We start from the raw sequence: 19855 nt of genomic DNA, 5'->3' as shown, positions 1-19855 counted from the left end.
GAGACCACAGACATCACAGACACTGCCCAGCTCGCAATATATGTCCGTGGTGTTGATGACAATTTTGAAGTGTTGGAGGAGTTGCTCACAATAATTCCAATGCATGGGCAGACCACCGCTAAGGAATTATTTCACAAGCTGTGTGATGCCATTCAGAATGCCGGTTTGCCATGGAAGAGCTTTGTTGGAATAACAACTGATGGAGCCCCATCAATGATTGGGAGGAAGAATGGACTGGTAGCACTTGTTCAAAAAAAAAACTGGAAGAGGAGGGTGTGGAGTCGGCCATAGCTCTGCACTGCATTATCCATCAGCAAGCCCTTTGCAGCAGATGCCTGAAGTTTGACAATGTGATGTCTGTCGTTGTGAAATGCATCAACCAAATCAAATCCAGGGGCTTAAAGCATAGAAGGTTTTGTGCTTTTTTGGAGGAAATGGAGTCTGAACATGGGGATGTGCTCTACTTCACTGAGGTACGTTGGCTCAGCAGGGGAAATTTGTTGAAGAGATTTTTTGAGTTGAGAGCAGAAGTAAAAGACTTCATGGAGATAGACGGGGTTGCTGTTCTTGTGCTAAGTGATCCCAAATGGCTCATGGACTTAGCTTTTCTTGTTGATATCACACATGAGCTTAATGTACTGAACAAGAAGCTACAAGGCCAGGGGCAACTTGTCAGTGCTGCCTATGACAATGTGAGAGCATTCTGCACTAAACTTTTGTTATGGAAAGCCCAGCTCTCTCAGACAAAACTTTTCCATTTCCCAGCATGCAAGGCTCTTGTGGATGCAGGCACACCACTCAGTGGTGAGAAATATGTGGAGGCCATTTCGAAGCTGCAGGAGGAATTTGATCACAGATTTGCAGACTTCAAGACATACAAAGCCACATTTCAAATGTTTGCGGACCCCTTCTCATTTGATGTGCAAGATGCCCCTCCTGAGCTTCAAATGGAGCTCATTGACCTGCAGTGCAACTCTGCACTCAAAACCAAGTTCAGGGAGGTGAGTGGAGAAGCAGACTAGCTTGGACATTTTTCGAGAGAGTTGACCCCCAGCTTCCCTGAACTTTCCCGAATCTTCAAGCGGACCATGTGCCTTTTTGGGAGCACATACTTGTGTGAGAAACTCTTCTCCACCTTGAACTTCAATAAGTCCAAGTATAGGTCAAGGGTTACTGATGAGCATCTTCAAGCTCTAGTGAGGGTCTCCACTTCTTCCTCCCTCAAGCCAAATGTGACTAAGCTATGTGAGAAGAAGCGCTGCCAGGTCTCTAGCAGCAAGAAGTAAAGTTCAGAAAGTTAAAATTTAAAGAGCTGTTAATACAGACATTTGAAACAAAATAAAAATAATTAGTTTTCTCTACTTAGCCAGCCACTGTATATCTACTGTATTCTCGTTATTATTATTATTTTATTACTTATTGATTTATTTTTTATTCATCTTTAAGTTAATTTATTTAATTCATTATTTTTTGTTAAAAAATAAAGTTATTTGATAACGTTGAAATGTTTTATCAGCGCTTTTCTTGTGGAAATCCTGATGCGGCCCAGCCTCACCCAGACTTTGCCTCTTGCGGCCCTCAGGTAAATTGAGTTTGAGACCCCTGTTTTAGATAGTTGTTTTATCTCCCATCCTAGGTGCTGAGACTCCATGCTCCTCCTCTGAGCTAACTACAAAGTCAAATTTTATCCTGTAGTTCCTCAGTGCATTTACGATCTGCATCCCTTCCTTTTTCCATATTGTAGCTCTTGGCCTTCAGCAGCAGAGTGTTCTTCTCCAGCTGGTGGATCTGATCTGAGCGTGACCTCCAGCCTGCCAATTAATCCTCAAACACCTCTTTAGTTTATTGCAGTATTCTGTTATCCTTTTTGAGATCCTCCTCTCTGGTCTTGTAAAACTCCATCTTGTGCATTTTCTCCCTGTAGCGTGCCGCCTCACTCTTCAGCTCGTCAGCTTTGATTGCGGGCTCTCTCAGCGCATCCAGTTCATCGCGGTAGGCACAGGCTGCACGGGCTTCTACAAGCAGCTTCAAATTCTCCTGCTGGAGCCTCTTTATTTCTCCTCCCATGTTTTCCTGCTCGTGTCTGTTGTCCAGCAGTTGTTCATTCCTCACTTCTAGCTCTTGTCTAAGTCGTCTGATCTTTGCCTTTGAATCGGCAAGTTCCACCATCAGGTGTTGCTGAGTTCCCACCTGCTGCTTTTGTTTGCTGGGAGGATTGACGATGGACAGTAGACTGGGTGTGCCACAAAGCACACAAACCACACCTTCCCTGAGTTAGCTCTGCTATAGTTTCTTCTTTTGGTATGTGTTACGGCTGGCTGCCTGGACACACACTATGTAGGAGGTGTGTGCTTTCTTTTCTTTACAGGTATCTGCAACTGTGGCTCCACCCCTGTGACAGAGACCTGCCCAGGCCAACGCAGCTGTAATTAATTCCCCAATCATCCCTCCTGCCCTTATTTAAAGCCTTTTCAGTTGTCAGTTCACCCCTTGCCCTTGCCTTTGCCCTTGCCATTGATGCCTTGATGCCTTGCTGAGTTGCAGGCTTGTGAGTATGTTACTCCCTGGTATATTTTGTATGTGTTGTTAATGATTTTGGGTTGCATAGGGGGACTTGAGATAAGTTTAGACACCTTTGGGTATACATATAGTTTGTGCATTTAGACAGTTATTCCCCTGTCTAGATTATATTACATCAGTTTAACAGTGGCATCCTTCGGTCTTATTTCCTGTATTTTTGTGGGTGTTCATTTGGACACCTGTCTGGGAGGGGTTTTACCGTGTTTATTTGAGGGTGCCACTTTAATATCTCGTGCTTCCCCTATGTTATCCCATAGTCTGTTTTATTGACTTTATTGTAAATAAAAATAACTGAAGGCTACTTGCAGTGTGTGTCCGAACTCATCTTTGACCGAACCTGTCTGCTGTGATAGTTGCGACTCCCTGGTATATCATACCCCAGGGGGAGTCGTAACAGTATGGAGTTGATTGACACAGCAGCTGTCTCATTTGCATCTGACACTGAACAACACATCTGTCAGGAAGGCAGAGTCGAAGGGGACATTTCCTTGTTCATGGTTGACACTCGTCCCGCAGGGGCAACTACTAGCCGTTCAAAAAGGGCTTCTCTTAGTGGTCTGACTCTTCAGATATTACATCCAGCTTGGAAATGTTCTCCACTCCCACACCGATAACAGTGTGTGCACTCTACATCTGGCCCTCCTTGCTGACAAGCTCATTGGGACATAGGCAGGGCGGCTAGTGTTCCAGTGGGGTGCTGGGCGCTGGCTGTAGTAATTTTGTTGAGCAGAAGGTGGCTGGGTCCATCGCTGGTCTTCTAACTGAGGGTGGGGGGTAGGACTGAGGCTGGAACATAGACTGCTGTCTTTTCAATCTGAGCTATTTTTGCACTGAGATCTTTAAGAGAAGCAACACTTGTCTGACGTTCAGTCAACTCCACTTGTACCTCTGGAGACATTTTTGGTTTTTCTTCTACGGGGGAATTTGTAGGTCGTAGGTCTTCTGACTGTACCTTGCTAACATGTGCGGAGTTCTAAACTTCTTTTTTATGTCTCCTTTCCGCTTCATTAGCACAGGCTATATTTAACCCCTCCAGTAACAGCTCATCTGAAGTCTTACAGTCCAGCAAGAGAGGCTGCATATCTACCCTAACACTCACTCTGGAGACCACGTACTTCACTGCAAACTGGGAGAGATAGTCCTGATAACAGCATCAAGGATTTCCACATCACCTCCCTTCATTCCATTTTCAATTTGATGAACAAGGATGGAGAATGTCAGCTTGTCCTTTTGGCCTGGTTCACCTATTTGGCCGGCAATTTTGAAGTCTTTGTGCCAGTATGATCTTGGCTGGGGCAGGGGAGACACCCCCCCTGAGGGTCCGCTTAATCTGATAGCTGGGGCAAAGTTATTGGAGTCTCTTCCAATCCTGATCGTGGCCGGTGGATTTGCCTAAAGACCAGGGGGCATCTGGCCGAACAAGAGTTAGCCGTATGAATAGTTAGCCGACTGGATAGCCAGCCAAAGGACGTGCTCGCCGGCCCCCGGTCGTACGTGTGTACATGTTTTTCAACCTCGGCCCGCGGGCCGTATGTGGCCATATACGGCCCGTTGCAGATAAGAACATTCATTTAGAATAACAAGGCCATTTGTTCACGGCCAAACACACGCAGAACAGTACGTGACAAGAAAAAAAGTAGTTATATCAGTAAGTACTATAATGACAGAAGAAAAAAAGTAGTTATGACAGTGGAAACTAATGAAATTGTAATCCTACTCCAGAAAATTTACACTAGCATAAATAACATTGAGATTAATCTTTGAATTAAGGTTCTCAGCAAATCATTTTGAATTATTTTGAATATATTTTTCCTAAAATAATTGGAAATTATTTAAAATTAAAATATTGTTCTTATTGGAACACATCACTAGGAGTGTTCAATAGCATTTTCAGGTATTGTTCTCTAACAACTCAAAATATATATTCAAAATGATTTGCTGAGAACCTTAATTCAAAGATTAATCTCAATGTTTTCTATGCTGGTGCAAATTCTCTGGAGTAGGATTACAATTTCATTACAGTATCCACTGTCATAACAACTTTTTTTCTACTGTAATAATAGTACTTACTGTTATAACTACTTTTTTCTTCTGTCACGTTGTTAGGTTCATTAATAATTACCTTCGTCCGTAATTATCAATAACTGCAGGCAGACATCTTATTCAATTATTGACATTTAATTAAATAGAAATGGATAACAACAGGTAAAACCTCCGAAGGGGAGAGTTTCAGCAAGTTCCGCTTACAACTTCCGAACGTCTCCCCGAATAGACGTTCTCGTACGACTCTTATTGCCATGAATCAAAACAATTTACAGAGTTGTTGATCATTCCATCACGTACGAGTAAAAACAACATCTGGGACTACAATAACAATCAAAGTATTTTACCAATAACAAAAACAGGAGACTAGACCTAAACAACATTTAGATTAGAACAATTATGCCTTCCTTGACCTAAGAATCATATAATAATTACATAAAGAAAAACCCGAAGTGCGTCACGAGTGTTATGGACGTGGCAGAAACAATATCTTTGTTATGGGCTCCGTTGCTGGAAATGGTAGATATCGAGTCCTTGCCCGATCAACAACCCTCTCAGCCCGATACTGGGTATGTGGATGTAGCTTACAATCCTTGGAGAAGTCCATGTGAGAGTGGACTAGGCGGCAGTTCATGACCTTGCAACACTTTGAGAATAATAAGAGAATGATTTAACAAAGAAATGACTCAATACAACTATATTTATAATAGTAATACAGAATAAACCCAACACACGTACTGTTCTGAGTGTGTTTGGCCGTGAATAAATGCCCATGTTATTCTAAATGAATGTTGTTATCTGTAACGGCGCAACGTCCTTCGGCTGGCTATCCGGTCGACTAAGTATTTATTCGGCTTAATAACTTAAACACTTTAGCATGTCTCACATGAAATTCTCAAGAAAAGCTTTTGATATTTGTGAAATGCTTCTAATTGAAAGTCATTATACCATAGAAGCATCTGGCAAACACCCAAAAACGTTAAAGGAAAAGTCTTTGTGAAAATTTAATATGTATGACATTCTCAAACCTACAAAAGCATACAGAAAACACTGAGCGAAGAGAACCAATCATGTGACTAAATCCCATATTGTTCAGTGTGCCACAAGTAATCGTATCATCTTCTGACACTGAGTATTGGATTGGGACATCACTTGTTCCAAATGTTAGGAGAAACGCCAGAGCAGGTGTGCCCAACATGTCGCTCATCGTGTACTTGTAGATTGACAACATACCGTATTTATTCGAGTATAACACGAAACATTTTGTACCAAAAAATGAAGCATTCGTTATTAACGAATCCCGGTGAAACACTGCTTTCCACTGCTAAAAAAGTCCCCTCGGCAGTATTTGTTCGCCAGATGGAGCACGAGAGCCCATTCTATTGGCTGGCGCTCACACTTAAATAAAAGAATGGAACACATTTTTTGGTGAGTCTTATGATGATGAATCAGACTGAAAAAATGTATTTAAATATTATGATGATGAATTACCTTTTTAAGGATTTAAAATTCCAAATTCCATTTGAGAATTGTTTTTATACGTTTACTTATGTAATTAATTGGTTCCAGAACTTTTTTCATAACTTGAAATTTTCACAAGTAGAAATGTATTTTATATGTAAATTCTCTATTTCCTTTCCACGGCCCACACTCATCTAATGTCATTAATGGGTCTTGCCTGGGAAGACGAACTTGTGGAGAAGCACTATCCAATTTCGTCATACGCTTTGCTGGGTATGATGACTACTAGGCTTTTTGTCAAGTCAATGATGACGACAATGCCTATGTTTGATTTTTCATTTCATTTTTCATTTTCATCTACCAACTTTTTCATCTACCAACCCTTTAAAATTGGTCAATATGTCTCAATTTGGTGAGAAAGATGTGAGAAACACGCAAAAATGAGAGAAAATAATTATAAAATTATTAATGTCACAAAATGAATAACAAGTACAGTCGTACCTACATACCAGGAGGTTCCGGGGGACTTTCCACAACAATGCACTCGTAACCGAACAAACAAATTAAAATTAACTTGGATTAATATATACAGACACACTCAAACATACGTTTAATGTTTTTATACCTACTGGCCGGGTTAGCTGTTTGCCACTCCTCCACCCTCACGTTAGCTATCGATGGGCTGTTTGCTGTTGTAATCCCTTAAAAATATTCTGAAATTGATGCACACAAATATCCTCACAATAGAACAACGCACGACCACTTGCCAACGAGATGTAGTCTTGGTGATCACTCCGCTGCTCACGGGAAGATCGGGGGCGCTGTTTTTTTCTGATTTGTGCTGCTGGGCTGACAAATCAGACCCAGTGTCTCAATACCTGTGCTGAACAGCTGGCTGGAGTCTTCACGGACATTTTCAATCGGTCCTTGCAACAATCCATCGTTCCTGCCTGCCTGAAATCTGCCACCATCATTCCTGTCCCCAAAAAGCCAACCATCGACAGCTTGAACGATTACAGGCCTGTTGCTCTCACGCCTGTGATCATGAAGTGCTTTGAAAAGTTGGTGGCTCGCCACATCAGAAATACAATCCCCCCTCAGTTGACCCTCACCAGTTTGCTTATAGAGAAAACAGGTCCACTGAGGATGCTATCGCCGTGGCTCTACACACAGCATTGAGCCACCTGGAGCACCAAGGGAATTATGTGAGGATGCTTTTCATTGATTATAGCTCAGCCTTCAACACTGTAATACCAGACATTCTGACTGACAAACTCTCCCACCTTGGACTATCTTCTTCCATATGCTGCTAGATTGAGAACTTTTTAACCAACCGACCACAAACTGACTTGGTCCCCACCTCTCTTCCTCCATTACACTGAGCACTGAATCCCCTCAAGGCTGTGTACTGAGTCCTCTTTTTTACTCCTGTACACATACGACTACTCCAACCCACCAGTCTAACTCCATCATCAAATTTGTCACCACTGTGGTCGGACTCATCTCAAATGGGATGAGTCGGCCAACAGAGATGAGGTGAACAAACTGTCTTTGTGGTGCTCGGTGAACAATTTCACACTGAACACCACGAAAACTAAAGAAATAATCCTGTTATTTCGCAAGCACAGCACAGACCTGGCCCCACTCCTCATTAACGGAGTATGTGTAGACTGGGTCCAGTCCTTTAAATTTCTGGGAGTCCATGTCACGGATAGTCTCTCCTGGTCTACAAACACCACACTGGTGGTGAAGAAGGCCCAGAAACGACTCCAATTTCTCAGGTTACTGAGGAGGAACAAATTGAACACCAAGCTTCTGGCAACCTTCTACAGAGCCACTGTGGAGAGCATCCTGGGATACTGCATTACAGTGTGGTATGCCGGAAGTACGGCAGCAGACAAAAAAGTCATGCCGAGGGTGATTAACACTGCCCAGAAGATCGTCAGCTGCTCTCTGCCATCACTGGAAGACATTGCCAACCCCCGGTACCTCAGCAGAGCCGGGATCATTGTTGGGGACCCATACAATCCAGGACACGGCCTGTTCCAGTTGCTTCCATCTGGCAGACGCTACAGGTCCTACAAAGCACGGACAAACAGGCTCAAGGACAGCTTTTTCCCAACAGCCATCAGGACTCTGAACCTGCAGCAACACGAGACGTGACGACAACACAAATCCCTTCTATGAAATTAAGTCGCAGTGAAGAAACAGGAAGGTCGTTTGGCGTGGATCTGCCTTCTACAGGCTGACTAAGGGAGGGTAAGTAAGAAGACATTGAGAGGTAAGTGATCCATCTTATTCTTGTTGGCATCGGTGAGGCAACTTGCAGTCGCCGGATTGATGGCGCTCAAGGAGGCGGAGAGCTAACAAGTATGAATATGTCATTATTGGGTCTTGCCTGGGCAGACGAACTTGTGGAGAAGCACTATACAATTTCGTCATACGCTGCTGAGGGTATGATGACTACTAGGCTTTTTGTCAAGTCAATGATGACGACAATGCCTATGTCTGATTTTCATTTCATTTTTCATTAAGCGAGAATCAATGCATCTGCTGCAATATTTTGAAGATAAAGTAACGGATAAAGAATGCATGTACTTTTTCGAGGGTTTTGTAACTTGGACATTTTTCATATTTTGAGGGAATCATTTGCATAAAAATCTAGAGGCATTCAGAAGTAGAGGTATGACTGTAATTTGTTTTACCAGGTTTTTGTACTATATGTTGTGAATAAATGCGCTGTCATGGCAATGTCTTCAGCATTTGTCAGTTACCAGTACCTGTGCAATCCTTGGTTGAGCTGAGAAAAAGTGAAATTTATAGCAATTTTTAGTCACGAATTATGGATGCACATTTTACATGTGTGCACATTATACTTGAATAAATACGGTAATATTGGTAGATCGCCCGGCTATAAAGATACGACTTGAGTCAGTCTGTTGCTTTATCTAGCTAGGTTATGATGAATTTGGCTTTTCTGCAACCAATCAGCCCAAGGGATGAAACCACTCTTATTGGTGGTCTGATTATTTGATATTAATGCAGGATGTTCATTGGTACACTCTTTGGTCGATCTCACACCACAAACCAATCACACCTTTATAGGATTCCATCCAAGCCTTTTTTTCATGCTCCAAAAGATACTGTATTTTCACACCTGTAGGGTGCACTGAAAGTGAAGTTTTCTCTAAAATGGTTGATGCACCCAATTGGTCGGTGCGCCTTGTTTGTGCTCTAAATAAAATTTTGTATGGCCCTGACCGCTTGAGTGACTGGTTTTATTTCTTGCCAGTACGCAAATTATCGTGATCAACCCAGCTGACGTTCACCCTAAATATAGCCTCCCCGTGCATTCCAAGCATGACAGTAAATCCATTCAAAACATCCCAAGAGAGTGACGAGGCATTTGACTTCCGTGTGCTCGCAGCTTTTAACCCTAAAATATACTCTCAATACTCAAAGAAACAGCATATTAGAGCTATACAGAGGAAAGGCCTGATGTGAATGACAACAGAATACGGGTGTGAACGCTTGCATGGACTGAAGCCATGGATAGAACACAATTCAACAGCTAGGCCAGGGGTGACAAACTCGAGTTACTTCATATGCCGCATTAACGTCAACTCCATTCCCTGGACCATTTTAGATCTAATATCTAGATTTTTTTTACTTTTTAAAACTGGATTAAAAGAACTGGATAAAAATCATAAAATAGTCTGTTTTTATAGATCTAAAGCAATGTTTATCTTAGTTTTGGGAATTGTCTTTTAATCATGTTTTTTTTAAATTTCAAATGGAAACAATACTTTATTAAAGTGGGAAAAGGACAATATTTCTATATTTATTTTTATATTTTACCAAATGCTTTTTGAACTAAAAACACAAAAAATGGATTGAAAAATTGCAATTATTGATTTTAAAAAGGGGAAAATCAGGAAATGTACTGTACATCTATCATCATTTGAATTTGATCCTAAAATAGAAACCCATGATTTACTTTCTCGGGGCACACAAAATAATGCGGCGAGCCAGATTTGGCCCCGGGCCGGCACTTTGAATTTGGTAAGCAATAACAAAATATTGTTTTTGCTCTTGATGGTAACCAATTCTAATAAACAGGATTGTACTAAGAGTTGTTAACCTATTTTTATTTTCAGATGGAGGCAATAGAAACATGTTGTCTGGAGTTATTTGCAAGAGATTACAAATACAGTATAATTCATAATGCCAACGGTGAAGTTTGTGGCCATTACCCACAGCGGATAGTGTTCCTGGAGTATGAATGCACGGATTTTGATCGAGACAGGTACTACTTTAATCTGGAAAACGTGTGTGTGTGTGTGTGCGTGTGTGCGTGCGTGTGCGTGTGTGTGTGTGTATATATACACACACATACACATACATGGGTGGGTGGGTGTGGGTGGGTGGGTGTGTGTGGGTGGGTGGGTGTGGGTGGGTGGGTGGGTGGGTGTGTGGGTGGGGGTGGGTGGGTGTGGGTGGGTGTGGGTGGGTGGGTGTGGGGGTGTATGTATGTATGTATGTATGTATGTGTGTGTCTGTATGTATGTATGTATGTTTTGTTGTTGTTATCCATCCATCCATCTACCGATACCTACCGATACATCCCTACCTGTTTTTAAGTTCATAAAAATTTGAAAATCCACACTGAAACTCGAAAGCAGAAGGCACTCCCTGTCTTCTGCTTGCTACCAGGACTGAAGAAGTACTGAAGAAAAAAAAATGTATAATTCAATGCCCTCTAAAGGTTTCATTGCCTTTACAGGTTTGGGAGCACACTGCAGATCAGTAAACTTCAGGATCTGGTTAACCGGAGTAAACTGGCCCGATGCAGAGGGAGGTTCGTCTGTCCTGTCATTCTTTACAATGGCAAGGTATGGCTTTGGAATGGGAACTAATCATTTTTCAATTATTCCATACCTTCTTTGTAAAGCACCTCTCTTGATATAGCTTGAAAATATATTTCCAGAAATTATTGACTAAGTCAGGTGTGCCCCACTCCTGTCCTCAAGGGCCCCTGTTTTCCAAGTCTCTCCACCAACACAAATTAATCAAATGATCAACTCATCAGCAAGCTTTCCAGAAGCTTGTGAATGATCCTGATAATTTGATTCAGGGCTGTTGGTGGATGGAGACATGGAAAACAAGCTAGATAGGGACCCACAAGGACCAGAGTTGGGCACCCCTGAAGTCAATTTAACCACCACATGACATTTCTATGGACAATTCCTTGGGGGTTTTGTATTGTACACTGTAACAGTGGGTATGCAAATTATTCAAACCTCATCTCACGGTGCTCGGACATTTGGTCGCTGGTCTTTTGGTCGCCGGTCTAATGGTTGCCGTTCTTTTGTCTCCCCGCTGGTTGCCGGTCTTTTGGTCGCCTTTAGGGTAAGGGTTAGTGTTGTCAAATGTACTTAGATATTAAAACCTAACTCTAACCCAAACGGCGAACAAAAGATCGGCGACCAACGGGGACAAAAAGACCGGCGACCAACGGGGACAAAAACAGCGGCGACCAAAAGACCAGCGACCAAACATCCGGTCATTCTTCTCACACACTGTATGGCACTGTAGCCATTTTCCAAAATTTAAAAAGTTAATATTATTCCTTCATAATGTACATTCAGCACCCATCGTGACAATAAAACAAATGTAAAATTTCTGGCAAATTTATTAAAAATAAACATCTAAGATATCTTATAGTCAATATTCAAACCCTTTGCAGCTACCATTTAGATTTAATTCACATGCGTCCATTTCTTCTGATCTTCCTCGAGATAGTTATTTGGATTGGATTGGATAACTTTATTCATCCCGTAATCGGGAAATTTCTTTGTTGCAATAGGAAGAGGGTGAGGATGCAGGAATAGGAAAGGCATTATACACAAATAGGTACTTAATAGTAAGTTAATAAATAAATACATGAATAAATATATAAATAGGTAACTGTGTTGCTGAGATATATATATATATATATATATATATATATATATATATATATATATATATATATATATATATATATATATATATATATATATATATATATATATATATATATATATATATATATATATATATATATATATATATATATACACACACACATACACACACACATACACATACACATACACATACACATACACATATACATACACATACATATATATAGAAGCACATGTATACTGTATCCGAATTCAGGAGGTCCTAACCCACAGCCTTTTTTAAGTTAAAGAGCCTGACTGCTGATGGGAGGAAGGATCTGCGGAAGCGCTCCTTCCTGCAGTGAGGGTACCGCAGTCTACTGCTAAAGGAGCTTCGAAGGGACTCCACCGACTCGTGCAGGGGGTGGGAGGTGCTGTCCATGATGGACCTCATCCTGGTCAGCATCCTCCGCTCTCCCACTTCCTCCACAGAGTCCAAAGGACAGCCCAGAACAGAGCTGGCCCTCCTGATCAGCTTGTTCAGCCTGTTCCTGTCCCTCTCCGTGCTCCCACTTCCCCAACAGACCACTGCATAAAACACAGTAGATGCCACCACAGTGTCATAGAAGGTCCTCAACAGTGACCTGCACACACCAAAGGACCGTAGGCTCCTCAACAGGTAGAGGCGGCTCTGGCCCCTTCTGTACAGGGCATCTATGTTTGTGGACCAGTCTAGTTTGCTGTTGAGGTGAACACCCAGGTACTTCAAGTTCTCCACGATTTCAATGTCTTTACCCTGGATGTTCACGTGAGTGGTCTGTTGAGGTGTCCTCCGAAAGTCAACGACCATTTCCTTTGTCTTACTGGTGTTGATGTGCAGGTGGTTTTGTCTACACCAGTCGACAAAGGCTGTGATGACTCCCCTGTACTCCAGGTCGTTCCCGTCAGTCACTCGTCCAACAATGGCGGTGTCATCGGAGAATTTCTGGAGGTGGCAGGTGTCTGTATTATGTTTAAAGTCTGACGTGTAGAGGGAGAAGAGGAGTGGGGAAAGCACTGTGCCTTGTGGGGCCCCCGTGCTGCAAGTTACCACATCAGACGTACAGTCCTGGAGTCTCACATATTGTGGTCTGTTCGTGAGGAAGTCGATGATCCATGCAGCTAGGTGGTTCCTTACTCCAGCCACCTCCAGTTTCCCTCTCAGAAGGACCGGCTGAATGGTGTTGAATGCACTGGAGAGGTCAAAAAACATCATTCTCACCGTGCTTCCCGAGTTCTCCAGGTGTGAAAGAGACCTGTGCATCAGGTAGGTGGTAGCATCTTCCACACCAATGCCTGGACGATAGGCGAACTGCAGAGGGTCCAGCTCTGCATTCATCAGGGGGATCAGGTGGTTGAGGATGATCCTCTCCAGTGTCTTGATCAGGTGAGAGGTTAGTGCTACCGGCCTGAAGTGGTTTGGCTCCCTGGGGTTCGCAGTCTTTGGGACTGGGACCACGCAGGAAGTTTTCCACAAGGTGGGGACCTTCTGCAGACTGAGGCTGAGGTTGAAAATATGCTGAATCACTGTGCCAAGCTGATCCGCACACTATCTCAGTAGTCTGGAGCTGAGGCCGCCCGGACCGGTAGCCTTCCTTGCCTCGATCTTCTTTAGTTGTTTTGTCACCTGATCGACAGTGATGCAGAGACCGGTGGAAGAGGGGGAGGAAGAGGGGGAGGAAGAGGGGGAGGAAGAGGAGAACGAGGGGGTAGAGTTGCTTCTGGTCTGGGGGGTCAGGGGAGCAGGGGCAGGGCTGAATCTGTTAAAGAACTGATTCAGTTCATTGGCCCACTCCCCGTCTCCGGACTCCGGGCCTCTCCCACTGTTGCCTCCATGGCCCGAGATGGTCCTCAAGCTCCTCCAGACCTCTTTGGTGTTGCCTCTTTGGAGTTGCTTCTCTAGCCTCCTCTTGTAGCTGGTCTTTCCCCTCCTTATCTCTCTCTTCAGCTCCTTCTGGACCGTTTTGAGACTCTCCTTCTCCCCAGACCTAAAAGCCCCCTTCTTCTTGTTCAGGAGGGCCCTTAGATCCCTGGTGACCCACGGCTTATTGTTGGAGTAACAACGGACCTTCTTGGAGGGTACGATGTTCTCCACACAGAAGTTAATGTAATCTGTGATGCAGTGGGTCAAGCTGTCGATGTCTTCCCCATGTGGTTTGCACAGCACCTCCCAGTCGGTTGTCTCAAAACAGTCCCTCAGTACCATGCTGGTCTCCTCGGTCCATCTTTGTATGATCCTCGTGGTAGGTTTTATTTTCCTCACCGTAGGGATGTAGGTGGGGATCAGATGGACCAGGTTGTGGTCTGAGCGGCCCAGTGGGGGAAGGGGGGCTGAGCTGTATGCCTCCTTTGTGTTGGCATACAGCAGGTCCAGAGTTTTTTGTTCCCTGGTGCAGCACTTCACATACTGAGTGAAGGTGGGGAGAGTTGAAGTCAAGGGAGCATGGTTAAAATCACCGGAGATAAGAAGGAGAGACTGGGGGTGTGACGTCTGTAGCCGGGACAGAGTAGTGTGGAGCAGCTCACGAGCCACTGCTGCATCGGCCGAAGGAGGTATATACACAGTTATTATGATGGCGTGCGAGAACTCCCGGGGGATGTAAAACGGCCTGATGCTAACAGCTACTAGCTCGATATCTCGAGTGTAAAATTGCTCCTTCACAGTAATATGCCCAGGACTGCACCATCTACTGTTAATAAAGACAGCTAGTCCCCCACCTTTCTTCCTACCGCTCTCCTCAGCGTCCCTGTCCGCCCTCACCAGCTGAAGGCCATCCAAGGAGATGAGAGAGTCTGGTATTCGCTCATCCAGCCAGGTCTCCGTGAAGCAGATAATGCAGGCGCTCCGATATTGCCCTTGTTGTTTGGTCAGCGCCGTTAGCTCTTCCATCTTGTTGGGGAGAGATCTTACGTTCCCCATAATAATAGATGGAATGCTGAGTCTGAAGCGTCGCTTTTTCTCCTGACATTTTCGTCCGGCTCTGCATCCTCTTCTCTTCCTCTTTAACTCTGCGGGGAGGTCCAAGTCCAGGGGAATCCCGGTGTTGCGTAGCGCTAACAGTTGATCCTTCGTGTAAAGCAGCATAGGCATGGCTGGGTGGGTCAAAATACTCTCCAAAATTTTGAAATTTGAATTTGAAAAGATGGACTAAACTAGTAGATCAAAGACTGCCTCTCGCACAGCTTGAGTCTTGGAGTAGAGTCTTGAAAGTAAAGTCCCAAAACATTAAAGTATCGAATATAATATATAAAGTGAAGTAACAACTAAAGTCTTAAGAGACAATAAGAACATAAAATAAAGGATAAAAATCCGTAAAAAAAGCTGTACAAACACAGAATTCGAGTGAGGGTTTAGGGAGCTATTGCAACAAGCAGCCGCTTTGAACGGCGCCCTATGATATTGGCGTCCATCTTTGTTTAATTAAACTGATTGGATTTGATAGGAAAGGCGCACAAAGGATTTACCACTCGCAGTGCGTGTCTGAAAAAATGAGAACCAAGAGCTCAATGCAACTGTCAAATGAACTCAAAGATAGAATTGTGTCAAGGCACAGATCTGGCCAAGGTTACAAAAGAATTTCTGTCGTACTCAAGGTTCCTCATTTTTCCGATGACCACAAATCTTCCACGACCTGGCAATCAAGCCAAGCTGAGCAATCGTCGGAGGAGAGCCTTGATGAACAGGACAAATACTTGCAGTTGAAGGAAAAAGAGAGTTAGTATGTTGGAAGAAAGTCCAGAGAGCAAAGGACATTAGACTTGCTCAAAGGTTCACCTTTCAATAGGACAATGACCCAAAGGTGTTTAAGATTAAAATAACACAAAAGGAAAAAATAGGGGTGGCTTCAGAACAACTCAGTGACCGTTCTTGACTGGCCCAGCCAGCCAGCCAGCTTTGACCTAAACCCAGTTAAAACCAATTGAGCATTTCTGTAGAGACCTGAAAATGGCAGTCTACCGATGTTCACAATCATGCCTGATGGAACTGGAGAGGATCTGCAAGGTTGAATGGCAGAGCATCCACAAATCCAGGTGTGAAAAACATTTTCCCAGTAGTGTCATTGGTGTACAACTTCTAAAAAGGCATCTAGACCATGGTGGCTCAAACCTTTTTGCTCCAAGTTCTACTTTTCAAGAAGCCATAACACGATCTACCTTGTTTTTTCGCCCAAGTCCCTGAACAAGCTTAACACGTACGTATGTACTCGCATATTAGCCACCCGCGCATATAAGCCGCACCCTTAAAATTGCCTTACATTTGCCTTAAAATTGCTGAATTTATACAATTTCTCGCGTATATGCCGCCCTCTGAATCAAATTTATCACGTCCATATTCAGGGTTTTAATAGGGAGTACAAATATGTTAATTTGAAGAGAAAATCTTAAGAAAAATCATGACGTGATATTTCTGATATACATATAAATCAAAAGCACATTATTCGGGTGTATATCACAAGGAAGTTAATATGCCTGTCTTTGTAGATGCAAAATATCAAATTATTTAATTTTAAAAAAGTAATGTCTATCTCAGGGTTGGGCAACCATTTTGACTTGCAGGCCAGAATGCATACTAAAATTTGACAGAGGGGCCAGGAGCATGCAATGTGATTTATCAAACCTGGGGATTGAAATGTAAGCAAAAAGACACAATTGAAGGTGAAAATGTATTTTCAAATTTACTTTCAACATTAAAAACTATTCAACGAAAGAAAACAGTCTTTAAATTGACACTGTAAGGTGTACCCTTGATTCACTCATTTTTTTTGTCCAACAAAAGCGGCTTATATGCTAGTAAGTACATTATGTATGCTGATATTCTTTGAAACACTGAATGATTCAACAGAGTGTAGCCATGTAGTAACCATTCTTAGACCAACAATGGCGCTATTTGGCAGGACAAGCCCATATAATTTTACAAAAATGTAATCAGTGGATCAAATCTTACTACCATGCGATCTGTCAAGTCGAAGTTGAGGATTGGCTATAGTAGCTAACGATCCACGTATTGATCACTACAGTCTTCCGTCGAATATTGCGGCTTCACCTATTGCAAATTCACTGCTTCGCGATTTGTTGCTATTAAAAATGTATATCAAGTTAAAAATGGCAGTGAAAATGGCAGAGGTTTTCAAACATATATTATATTTAGACATTGATACATCAGTCTTTTGACATGCTTATTTACAGCTGTAATATTTAATAAACAGATTCGACTCAAACTTTATATTCGAAAAATATCCTTGGTTGCAGTAGCAAGACAGACACACAAGACATTGTAGACATAGGTAAATAACTGGAACCACACACAGGAAGTCCACAAGGCGGGGACCTTCTGCAGACTGAGACTGAGGTTACCTCACAGTCCCTCGTAGTCTGGAGGTTTTAAAGATCATCTTCCTTGCCTAGATCCATCCTAAACTGTCCAATCACCTGATCAGTGGCAGTGAAGAGGCCGGTGGGATGCTTCAAAGCTTCATAGCACACAAGCAGTCCAGTAAGCACCGGCAGCTCCTCCATCTGACCGGGGAGAGATCTCACACTCGCATAACAATGATGGAATGTTCGGTCTCGAGCGTTGCCTCTTCTCCCGGCACTATCATCCACTGCGTGCATGACAGCAGAGGCACGGCTGAATGGCTCCAAGGACATCTTGAACTAGTACAAAAAACCACGAGACAGGTGTGGTCGAGTTGCAAAGGTTGCAGAACAACAAAGCTAAAAGCACGAAGTACAAAGCAAAGTATATGCAAAAGTATTAAGAAATATTAAAATGCAATAAAAAAGAAGCAAAACGAGCAAGAGCGAATGGAGCTACCGCTACTGGCTGCCACTTGAGCGGAGCGGTTGCAGTAGCAAGAACAGATACAGACACAAAAAAAGTCATTGTAGAGTTGGATAAACTGGAACCACACACAAGGAAGACAAGGTGGGGAACTTATGCAGACTGAGATAGATGCTGAAAATATGCAGATTCACTCTTCCAGGCTTATCTGCACAGTCCCTCAGTAGTCTGGAGCTTAAGAATCAACAGTAACAGAATATAACAAATGGGTTAGGGTTGGGTCTGCTCACAGATGTAGGTCGAACCAAAGAAAGTCAAATCTTCCGTGCTGTCTTCCAGAGGTTTGGGAACATAGCTTTGTGAGTGTAGCATAAAAGCCATTCAGCTTTAGAGAGTTGTACTTCTCCTATGAGGGAGTCTGACTGAAGATCGATCCATACCGATTCCACCTCTTGTGGTGCCCTTTCGGGATCTTGTGCCAGGGGACAGGACACCATCTGAAGTGATGTTTTAATGTTGTCAAAATCAGAGAAACTGTTAAAAATCGGTAAACCGATTCAGGGTGGATTCACAACTCAGGAAATGGAGGAGTCAATCTAGAAAAAAAATATAATTTATTAAACAGAAAGTGCACATAAAAAACGCAAGTATCAAAGGGATCTGACAGCAGACACATGGTTGGACAGATACTCTCCACACGTTATTCCCTTCAGAGACTGCATGGCCAAAAATGCGTCCGTAAAAAAAGACAGTATCTTGGCATATCAGACACTGCTTTTGATCAGACTTCAGTGAAAAAATATTTTGTTGTCGACTGCATTAAATACCTTCACTCACTCGCTCACTCCGCTCACTCCGCTCACCCCGCTCACCCGCTCGCCTCGCTCGCCCGCTCGCCTCGCTCGCCCGCTCACCCCGCTCGCCCGCTCCCTCGCTCGCTCGCTCACTCGCTCACTCACCTTACTCGCTCGCATACACACTCACAAATCAGTACGGTACAGTTTGTATGTGTATGGATGAGCGTTCATAGTGCAGACGTTATGGATATACATATATCTGATACGGATGACGCTCAGGTCAAATGACTAAGAATGAAAAATTAGGTAACTTAATATTGGGTCATGTTTGGATTATTTTTTTTATTGCTTTTTAAATAACTACCTTGCCTTTTCTCCCTCCCTGTAGCACATTTGTCGGTCATCCACTCTGGCAGGCTGGGGCGAGCTCTATGGACGCACAGGCTATAATTACATCTTCTCTGGTACAGCACAGACTCTTGCAGTCAAGCAAACACATTTATAAATTCATTCATCGTCCATAACGCTTATGCTTACAAGGGTCACAAGAATGTTGGAGCCTATTTTAGCTCTATGTTCACTCTGGCTGCCAGCAGGGCATGCAGACAAGCAACCGAGCAAATTCATTTTCACACCTATGGAGATTATTCAAAATGTGTGCTTTGGGGATGTGGGAGGAAACACAAACATGAAAACAATTTCATTCGTGATGTTGACTTTTTTAAATTTCATTAGCATTTGCAAATTTAGTTTCTCCATGGGCTTTTGGCATATCAATAGTAATTAAGTAATGTTATGTTCAACAATAGGCATTCCTAAATGCACGCACAAATAAAGAGACAAGACAATCTTCTGGGTTTTCTTGCAAGAGAGAATCGAACCTTAAAAGTCACGGTCCAGGTTCGTTCTATCGTCACACGCATATTTTTCTTGTATATTTGCTTCAAGGACCCTAATTACAATGGACGCCTCAGCTCCAAGGGAGGGGTGGGAAAACAGGAGTGAGAAGTCAGTAGTCAAGACGTCTATTGTAACTAAGGTTAGCTACAATAGACGTCTTCGCTCTCAAAACAAACGAAGGTCATGTAGAGCCGAATGTTCTTGTCCGCATTCCAGCAGTCCAATAGAATTTGACCTTCCTGTTGTTTGGTCTAACTATGGAGCGAAGCATTTACTCCGTTGCAAGCAGATGTACCAAAATGACT

At 43.1% G+C, this 19855-nt stretch overlaps 1 protein-coding gene across 8 annotated transcripts in view; it reads left to right on the top strand.

The window, feature by feature from the left end:
• Positions 1–19855, top strand: part of mtmr14 (myotubularin related protein 14) — an 80553-nt gene that overhangs the window by 1988 nt on the left and 58710 nt on the right. For 6 of the 8 annotated variants that reach the window (XM_077711758.1, XM_077711756.1, XM_077711757.1 and 3 more), the window contains exons 3-5: positions 10242–10390; positions 10868–10976; positions 19039–19114. In XM_077711758.1, coding sequence (XP_077567884.1) covers positions 10242–10390; positions 10868–10976; positions 19039–19114 — 334 coding nt within the window. Of the gene's footprint in view, positions 1–10131; positions 10147–10241; positions 10391–10867; positions 10977–19038; positions 19115–19855 lie in introns of those variants that run through there. The other 2 variants (XM_077711754.1, XM_077711760.1) reach the window with 2 other exon arrangements.

This window comes from Stigmatopora nigra, unplaced genomic scaffold, assembly GCF_051989575.1.
Source record: "Stigmatopora nigra isolate UIUO_SnigA unplaced genomic scaffold, RoL_Snig_1.1 HiC_scaffold_29, whole genome shotgun sequence".
In the NCBI taxonomy this organism is placed as follows: Eukaryota; Metazoa; Chordata; class Actinopteri; order Syngnathiformes; family Syngnathidae; genus Stigmatopora; species Stigmatopora nigra.
This window is presented reverse-complemented; position numbering and strand designations above follow the sequence as displayed.